General features: G+C 35.4%; 1 protein-coding gene across 3 annotated transcripts in view; it reads left to right on the forward strand.

Annotated features, from left to right (window-relative positions):
* Window positions 1-10668, forward strand: part of LOC111861707 (endothelin-converting enzyme homolog) — a 131466-nt gene that overhangs the window by 102441 nt on the left and 18357 nt on the right. For all 3 annotated transcript variants that reach the window (XM_023846492.2, XM_023846494.2, XM_023846493.2), the window contains exons 3-7: window positions 1799-1958; window positions 4006-4215; window positions 4978-5270; window positions 7299-7397; window positions 8124-8294. In XM_023846492.2, coding sequence (XP_023702260.1) covers window positions 1799-1958; window positions 4006-4215; window positions 4978-5270; window positions 7299-7397; window positions 8124-8294 — 933 coding nt within the window. The remainder of the gene's footprint in view (window positions 1-1798; window positions 1959-4005; window positions 4216-4977; window positions 5271-7298; window positions 7398-8123; window positions 8295-10668) is intronic.

The raw sequence follows: 10668 nt of genomic DNA on the forward strand, positions 1-10668 counted from the left end.
GCTTTGTGCAGAGGATTTTTGACCCACTTCCATGTATTTGCAATATCATTTTTTAAAGAATGCTACTGTAGAGTTTAGATTTGTTATCTGTAGCTGTTTGCGTGATTTACTTACTTCGTATATAATCAGAACAAATAAAGGAGCAACAAACAACATTTTCTCTCATAAAAAGATGAAATACCGTATTTACGCATGTATAGGCCGCACATTTTTTGGCAAAAATTCAAGAGGAAAACTGGGGTGCGGCTTATATTCGAAATATTCGAAATCACACTTCATTNATGCGTAAATACGGTAGTTTGATTCATTAGTATTGTCACGTGTTGGGTATGTAACGCGACATATAACTTCACGCCGTTCTGGATCTAGCGAATTTATTGCACATTCGCTCTTACATTTACACAATTTACAGTTTCCCAATTACTGTCATCTGCAGTATCACAATTACTTCTCCTGCTTACATTCACTTCGGCGAATGCTAGACTGCAACTGACTGGTTACTCCCTCTCAAATCAAAGTCAAAGCCACATTGCGACTGACGGTCAGTCAGTCAGTAAATCTGGGTGTCGAGCCCCATCTGGGGCTCATGACCAGATATTTATTACCTTTAACAGTTACGGTCTTGTTTCTGTGGGGCTCCCTTTCTGACGAAAGGACGGATCTGCCTTTTGTATGTGCTGCTGGCCCTTGCCAGTACAGTCTTTCTCGGGTCTGAGTCCGTTGGGCCTTAAGAACATATTCTACAGTCTCAGATTTGAGACTAAGCCTTTCGTCGCTTCCTACGACTCGCAGGGTCACGGTGGAGGTATTCGACCCCGCCTCCACTGACGAATAATCCTGTTATGTAGCTTCCGCACTGACAACACAGAAAACAGTTACGTGATAGCATCCACTGTTACGTGACGTCGTGTTTAACGATTGCCTAGCAAGAGTCGCTGTACGGGCTCCCTGTTGCGTGACGCCATTTACAAAGGCGTTTACTTCGGTTTCTCCTGCCAATCTTCATTCCACAAACTGCTCCACAGTCACCCTCACCTATCATCTGGGGTTGGTACAATTGGCCAGAAGTGGCCGCAGTACAAGGGACTTAGTCCCACCCCACTAGCAATATAAAAATAATACTGATAATTATTATGCTTGGAAAATACATGAAGAGAAAGCAGTTAGACACCAATATGAACATGGATATAGCTAAATTTGGATAGCTCTGATTATAAAATTACTTGGAAAACCTGTGTTAGAGTAATAAGAAAATGTATAGAACAGGAAATTTTGTATTATTTAGCCTATCCAAGCCTTGCTAGTAAGAAAGATGTATGAAATTCAATTCACAACTAACAAGCCAAATTTCAAATTTCCAACTTAATGAATGACTGATGGCAGACATTTGGAATCCATCCAGTGATGATTTATCAAGATCAAAACATGTAGTGACATAATATATCCACAATAAATTATTCCTGATACTTTTGTCTGTTTTATTTTATTATTAACTAAATGTTGCATAGACAGTTAGTTTGGTTAGAATATAAAGAATATAATGAGTACTGGCAGATTAATTATGAAGGAGTTAAGCTGGGGCTGACATGTGACACAGACATGGAAATGAAAATTATGTACAAACTTTTGGTGATCCCATTGTTGATATATTCATATTTAAAATTTGGAGGGAGTGTGTGACGTTAACACTAAAAAGGGTATAGGATAATATATTATGGTGATAGATATTAAATGGTTCGGGAAAAGTTTTGCTAAATAATGTGAAGTCTTGTCATTTTCACTTTCATTTTCATTCTAGGGGACAACACTATGGAAGACACGGAGCCTTTTAGAGAAGTGTCTTCTGGTACTTACTGCTGTACTCTTGCTCCTTGTGTTTCTTCTTGGAATGTTACTCAGTGCCACAGGGAGAGGAGAACCAGCTCTGCAAGTACTACATGTTGGACCACATACTGCAGGTGATGAAAATGTTAATGCATCATCAATCTGTGATGGTGACTAATTTAATAATAATAATAATATCTTTATTGCTTCAAGAAAAACGTACAGGCGACACAATCACCACAGTTGTAGAAGCAGTCCCAAATAGTATATTATAGTAAAACAGTTGCAATAATACAACTTAGTCAATGCTTAGTATAAAAATCAATAATAACTAAAATACGGACATTATAAGCAATTAATAATAAAAGTATACATACATTTATACAGAGTCTACAAAAACTACTACACATAAGTGTATCTAAATAAAACAAATATTCACCTGTATTCTATTTCCTTTCTTTTGACCACTCCAAGTATTCATTTATCGAATAAAATGATTGATTTAAGAGAAAATTATTTATAGCTAACTTAAATTTTTTATAATCACTCGATAATTTTCTTAAATTATGTGGCAGATTATTAAATATTTTAATACCCATACAACACACACTATTCTTATATTTAGCCAAATTTATCAATGGCACGTGTAAGCTGGTACTTTGTCGTGTATTTATGACATGTATTTCAGCATTTAGTGCAAATAAATGCATATTTTTCACCACCAGAAGCAAAAGCGAAAGTATATATTGAGAATAAAAGGGCAATATGTTTAAATATTTAAAAAATCCCCAGCAAGAGGCTCTAGAATTTACATTCATAATACTCCTTATAATTCTTTTTATAATTCTTTTTTTATAATTCTTTTATAATTCTATAATTCTTTTTGTTGTTATTATTAGTGATTGGCTATTGGATATTGGCTGGACAACCAGAGTTGAATTCCTATTCTGGGGCAGGATTTTCTCTTCATCACCATATCCACACCATCTCTGACATCCTTCCAGTCTATCCAATGGGCTTTTCCCCATGACCACAGAATGAAGTTGACAATTCATTTCCATCTCATACTGAGTTTAAGAACGCATGGAATTTTGCCAAAGCTGTTTTGGCATGGTGCTTAGGCACAGGGACAAATTTACTTATCATCATAACCATTACCGTCGTTGTTGTTTATAGCTGACTGCATTAAACCATAAATATATGAAATGAAAAGTTCTAGGAAGAAGCTGTGATACATGCTTTCAGTATTTATGACAAGGCTAGTGGAAACTGCAAATTGTAATTCTACAGTTTAATAACTCATTCATTTCAATGTATAATTTCCTATGTTGTATATTTACCTGCATGTTGAAAATAGTTTTAAGATTTATATGTTCAGCATTACCATTATTTCACCACATTCAGGGGTGCAAAGTACGTCTAAAATTATCGAAATCTCAAAATCAATTTTTCATGATCACAATACTTTCTAATATTACATGTAAGAGAAAATAAAATTACAAAAGTAAGATGATCTCTGGTGGCATGTTAATACTATATATCACGAAACATTGACATTTAATTCAAAAGTTATTGGGGATATAGAAAGATAATTATGCTACAAGCCTATCTATCCTTATAAAATAAAAATAAGGAAAGTAGGCTAATAATGAACACCTGTCAATATATGTTTTCTATATACCAGCACTTGATTTTCTTATTATCCAGACATTATTTATAGAGTAAGTCCCCGTGAAGTTTAATGATATTGTACAAATTGGCCTCAAATATGTCATAAATTGCACATTTTAATAACAAACTGGCTTGACATGATCATCTTTATTTCAGATTTAATTTTTGCAAAAGACCGTCTCGAAATATAAAGTATTTGTAATGATAAAATTAATGGTGAATAGTTTGAAAACCATAGTGGAATTTTGAAAGAGCTTCAGTAATTGAAAATATTCCTATATATTCCTTGAGGAAGAAGTTCAAGTGGGGGTAAAGAGTAAGGGTTTCCTGGTGTTGCACTGTTGATTTTATAATACAGTACAATTGGAACTTTAAAATAGTGCTTGTGCTTGCATAATTTAAATTGACCTTGTATTATTATAATTTTCATTTATTTTTTTTTAAATGGGGATTAGCCCTAGTAATATAAAATTATTCCTGGCTAATGCTTAATTCTATTATTTGTTTCAGATGAACAGTACTGTCTTACAGTCCCATGTGTAACAGCAGCTGCATCTATGCTCAGCTCTTTGGACATGAGTGTTAATCCATGTGATGATTTTTATCAGTATGCCTGTGGAGGTTGGGTGAGGTCAAATCCGATACCAGATGGAAAGTCTATGTGGGGCACTTTTGGCAAGCTTGAGCAACAAAATCAGTTAGTTGTCAAGAATGTTTTAGGTCAGTACTATTGTTATTTGTCTCTATTTGGTTATTTAACACATGGGGTTCCGAATCATTATTACAGTCTTCTATTCAGCAAATGGATAGTGAATTGTGGATTGTCTCTACCACAAGCAAATTTTCTTTCTTATTTACCATCACTGACAAAATGAAGTTGTCGAATTCTGTCCTGATAGATGAAATATAATATTTTCTATAAGAAGGAAGTTAATTCTTTCCAGCCTTTTCTCTATATTATGAATTTAAGTTTGTATTAAATGTAATAGTTCTTATATACATATATATATATATACATATATATATATATGTTCTTATATACAAAAATTCAAAAGCTAAGAGAAACTTAATTACTTTCTTCTTTCCTTTTTCTTTTGCTCTGAACTATTTTTAAACAAAGCAAAAGGGAATCACTTTATTAGTACATATAAATTAACTATTTGTACAAGAGTTCATGATTTTTTGTATCAAATTTTCAATACACATCTGTAGTATATAGCTATGAGTTTATAATAATACAACGGTTTTCACTCTATTCATTGTCCACTCTTACAACCTCAGCAGTATATTAATTTTTCATTGTTTTATCAGATGATTGTGTGGGTGTGATTGTGTGCATGTGTGTATGGACTTGCTGGTCATGAAATTGTGAGTGAAATATATTTTAATAAACTAAAAGCCACAACAATGTTTCTCTGTGATTTCTTACTCTTAATCCAGCCACTGGAAAATTTAGATGGTAGCCACTCTTATATTTTTCAGAAAAACCGTTTATTGAACTGAAAAGCAAGGCAGAAGAAAAAGCAAAAATGTATTACTTATCTTGTATGGATTCCAATGAAACAATTGAGGCCCTGGGAGCAAAACCAATGCTAAATTTGTTGAAAAAAGTGGGTGGTTGGAACATATCAGCTGTAGATGGAAAGCCATTTAATGTATCAGCATGGGATCTCCAAAATACCATCCAGATTCTGCAGAATCGTTACAACATGGGAGGTTTGTTCTCATGGGCTGTAGGAGAAGATGACCGCAACTCCAGCAGACATGTAATACAAGTAAGAATTTAACACTGAAGTTTTTTATGCAATATGCTCTATTATACCATAGTTCTGATTCTGTAAGTTGACAGAAATATAAGATTGTGTAGGGTTCAGGGGAGGGTGCAAAAAATTACACATATTATTTTTTAAAATGCATGAATATGACACCATCTTCATGTGTGAAATTAATTGCAGTGATTGGGTATATAGTTTATATTCCTGGTTTTCTGTGGTGCCATATTCTAATAAGGTTTCATGTCTCACATCATATTGTGTCTTGAGGTATATTTTGCTATGCTTCTTAGTAACCAAACTGTCTTTTCTCATGAACTATTTGAAGATAGTCAATTTTTCATAGTACAGTTACTTACTTTGCTGGAAGGGCCGCACCGCAGCTCAAGCGGTTAGTCACTGGATTCCCACGGCGGTGGTCCGGGTTCGATCCCGTGTCTGGTGAAGTGGGATTTGTGGTGAACAAAGTGGCGTTGGTGCAGGTTTTCTCAGAGTCCTTCGGTTTCCCCTGCCAATCTTCATTCCACCAATTGCTCCACAATCACCATCACCTATCATCTGGGGATGGTACAATAGGCCAGAAGTAGCCGCAGTACAAGGGACTTAGTCCCACCCCACTAGCAATATAAAAAAAAATAATTTGCTAGAAACATGCCAGCAGCCAACAAAGTATCAAAGAGACTTGTCTAGAGATAACATTCTAGACTTGTATTTGGTAGGAGCTTGGTTCAAATCTCGGCTGGGATACCAGCTATCCTGACTGAAGTGTTTCATTGTTTTCCTCATTCTCTCCAGAAAATGCTGGGATAGTACCTCAATTAGTCCAGAACCTCTTTTTTTCCAAATACTTTCCAAATTGTCGTTCATTGGGTACATTTTAAAGGGTTCTGATGATGGTGTAATAACTCTTAGAATTACTAGGTTTATGGACTTCTTCCAGCATCTGGTATTTTAGAAAGTACAGTATCATTCATTAGTTATACTATCATAAGATGGTACCAATATTGAAACTGCAAGTGTTGTTAAATAACCAATGAGGAAGAGAACGTGCATAACAGAGTATCTGGTATTAGAGCCTGAAGGTTTTAACACTGTCTGTATTCCAAAAATTTATTTCCTTAAGGTCAATTTTTAAACAAATATTTTTGCATCTCCATCTAGATCATAAGTGTTTCATTACTTATTCTAGCCAATTCTCTGCCTCTCTCATCCACCTAAATGTCAAGCCCATAGGTATCTTTTTTATTACACAGACCTACTTGACCATGCATAATTATGCAATGGTAATATAATTGATGTTTTTCTAAGGAGCAATAGCCTCTGCTGTTAGTAAGTCTGGTATTAATAATGTTAACAAAAACGTACTTCGCCTGCATTTTCATTGCTAATGCAAGTTATCTACATCATTTCAACAGTTGAAATTAAAGCAAAAATGCTACAAATATGAACGAAAATATGAAATAAAAATGAACTTGAATGCAGATGTTGAACATCGCCTTACAAAAGTTTTTGTTCAACATTTCATTATTTATCTTAGACTATGTCATCACCTCATAGTTCAATATTTTTCTCATTGTTAATGCTGTTTTCTTTTTTACAAATGAACCACCAACTTTGCACATCATATTCTCTAATATCTTTCAAATACCCTTCAGTGGCTATAGGTAAGTGTTTACATGGTTTCAGTGACTTGACTCTGCCCTCTTTCCAACCCCCGCCCTCTGCCCATTCCTTTGTTCTTAGGAGTCTCTTGGAAGTGGTAAAAGCCATTTATATCACCACATATAATAACTGTTAAGTAACAAGATCATAGAACATGATTTGCAGGATTTAGTTCTATAATATCAGATCCTCTAAACTCATACATCAGGGCATGAAGCTGACCACTCACCTCCACCTAGTGCCAATGTGAAGTATGTTGGAGCTATATCTGTACTCCCCCATATGTCTTCATGCTATAGTGATTATTTAATTAAATACAGAGACAACTTTTTTATACCTTAACTGATACAGTGCATTATTTTTTCACAGATTGATCAAGGAGGTCTGACACTTCCAACAAGAGATAATTATTTGAACAAAACAGCAAATCAGAAGATTCTAGCTGCATATTTGGATTATATGACAAAGGTAATTTCTGTTTATACAGTGATTATTTCTTCTGATATAGAATTTCATAGCATCTTGTCATAAAACAAAAGAGAACCTGAATTAACGGGTTGAAATTTTTAATCTCTATCAACCCATCTCCACTGAGGTGCATTTGCTAGCAAATCTAATGAGGTTAGTAATCCTGTAAGAATGAATAATTTTTGAATCTGTGGAATGAACCTCAACTCTTTTAGGATGAAAATTAATGTTAGTAAAATATTTTAATCTACATAAATAGATGTATAAATGTGTACTTATGTAAGTGTATTTACTTGCATTAGCTTGTATTTTAATAAGGTTATGAGGAAATATGTTTTGACTTTATGGTGTGTTTCTGTAAAAGTTCATCTCACACAACTAACGGATTCATGTAACTGGCACACCTGATTTCTCACGCATACCAGGCAGGAATATTATAAAATAATGTAAAGATAAAATTGTGTCTGTGATTAATTATTTAAGCACCATTCTTGACCTTCGCACTAGATAGAAGAAAGTGAGTGGTCAGCTTCATGCCCCAGTCACTTTACTCCCATAGAAAGAGCCCCCAGTAAACACTGTAAAAGGCTAGGTGGCTCAACAGCAAGTCTGGTTTCTGTAAAAATGGAGAAATCCCTGCCCTTCAGCCCATAACCCATCACTATACTGGCTGAGCTACTCAAGCTCATAATACAAGTACATATAAACTAATATGTGTTGATGTAGATTGGAGTTCTACTTGGAGGAGAGGAGAATTCAACACGTGCACAGATGGCAGCAGTGATTGCATTTGAGACACAAATTGCAGAAATCACCTCTCCTCCAGAAGATCGCCGTGATGAAGAGAAACTTTATCATCTTATGCCACTTAGTGAAGTGCAGCAGACAGCTCCGTTTGTAAGTGTTTTGATAAAGGAATTATTGATTAGTGAAACCTGGCGATTTTAGTTCATATTTGACCTGTGGTATAAGAAATCTCTCCATTGCTAGAGAAAATATTCCCTCTATACTTCATGGGAACTGCAAATTTCATATTGACTTACCATAAGGGAAATGAAACTATATACTGCCTTCCACAGAAATGTAATATGTAAATGCATTTATATGTGTGTGCATGTGGCAGTTTGCACAACTTTTGTAGTTAGCTGCATGTTGTATATCTTGTGTATAAAATAAATCCCAAAATCTGTAGTGTAAGCTGTAAACATGAGATGAACTGTGATTAGAGTTGTGTACACAAAGAAAATAGATGTATGCCAAATGCATATTCTGATTTAGGATGTGCATGAGAAGACCTGTAGTTAAATATTTGATGAATATCTTCTAAGTCCTGTTTACTGTATGTGTTGTGTGTATTAGGGTGCTTATATTCTTAACATTAAAATGCACAACTGTAATTACGTTTAAAAAAGAATGCAGATTCTTTTTTCTTGGACCATTTAATAATGGTAAGGATGCACTATAGTTGGTTAGAAACTATACATGTGTGACTGGAGATTCTTGTTAACTCATTTCCTGAAACTTTTTAAGATTGTAATGTCAAAAGCTGGCAATTACATGCATAGAATCCAGATTTACGTTTTCCTGGTGTAAAAGGTGCCCCATTTTGTGTTCATTTTTTGTGGGCCCAACAGAAATCAAACTTAAATACCCTATAATTTCCCCCATATTTTTGTCTCTCTTTTTGTGTTTTACCCGCATTTATTGAACAAAAATCTAGACCCTACATACATACATACATACATACTTACACACACACACACAAATACATACCTTGATTTAGCATCATATTTACCTGAATTCAAGGCAAGGTCTCCCCCCCCCCTTGTTTTCAGCTCTAAGTAATGAAGGGTAGTCTTAACTTTTGGTGCAAAAAATATAGAATTCCTCAAGCTTTGAAGAAATGTATATCTGTCCAAAATAATTGCGTGAATTAGTGAAATTAAAGTAATTCTGTGTTGGACAGGAGAGCTAATTTAACCAGTATTTAGTGTCTTCATTTGACATCAATTTAAGCATAAATTTCATGTAAATTTCCTGCCCTGAAAACTTCTTTTGAGCTGGATGTCCTTATTATGTTACTCATAAAGAATATGAAATTAGCTACTCGTGACTAATAACCTCTGAACCAAAAAGGTATTAATATTGTCGTGTATCGGGCGTATATCGTGACAAATAAATTCTCGATGTATTCGATGTGGCGAATTTTATTTCACATTCTCTCTCACAATCACCCAAATTACAATCTGACGGTTACTGCTATCTGCAGTATCACAAATAGTACACTCCAAATGCCACAATACAACTGACTGGTTGCTGGCTAACTCGGCGGTAGGTCCAGGACTCGCTGACTGACTCCGTACAACTCGACTCGGCGACTGTTACAGTACAACTCGGTGGCTGTCACAGTACAACTGACTGTGAATAGCCTTCGCTTCTCCCTATGTAGCCTCGATCGGACAATACGGCCACGTAATAGGCACCCTTGTTGCTAGCCACGCTGTCCGGCTACGTCACCGCTGTTGATTCGCCTTGCATAGTTACCCGGTTACGGGGCTCGGCTATCTTCGGCTCCGCTCGTGACGTCACCGCGCATGGCTGCCAGGATGCGGGGTGATTACTCGCCTATTATGCGAGCGTTACGTTACCGCTGAGGGGTGGGAGGGGAGCGCTGACTCACCCGCCGCGTCACTGCTGGTGTGGGGAGGGGCTCGGCTTTGCGCAACATGTCACAATATGGCTACCACAATGTTAGATTAATTGTGTTGGTAGTAGTTCAGGCGGGAGGGAGTGTAAAAGATAACTAAAGATCAACTTATTTCAAAAGGTTATGCATGTTAGTTCTGAATCTTGACTGGTGTTCTCACATGGGCATGCAATATATTTCTTCCTTAATCAAGTATTGAACATGAGAAGAAAACCTTCTGGCCAGAATTTGAGTTTATTATGCAGATGAATATTGAAATGAGAGAGTGACATTGACATTGACAAGCTGATGAGTCTCTACTATGAGAAAATGCAGAAATTCTGTAAGATGAAAGAAATGGTGGAATTATTTGTCACACCTTAGAAGCATAAACGTTAAAACAAAATTGATATTATTTTATATACATTTCAGATCAGACCTGAAATCGATGTTATGGACTTCAATTAACCATTTTCTTATAAGATTTCCTTAATGTTTCAAGTAAAGTAACAACAATGCAGGCAATTCATAGAAATGTTTGATTGAAAATTGTATGACTGTCTATGGTGTTTTTTATGTTGTTTC

The sequence above is a fragment of the Cryptotermes secundus genome, unplaced genomic scaffold (assembly GCF_002891405.2).
Source record: "Cryptotermes secundus unplaced genomic scaffold, Csec_1.0 scaffold235, whole genome shotgun sequence".
NCBI lineage: Eukaryota > Metazoa > Arthropoda > Insecta > Blattodea > Kalotermitidae > Cryptotermes > Cryptotermes secundus.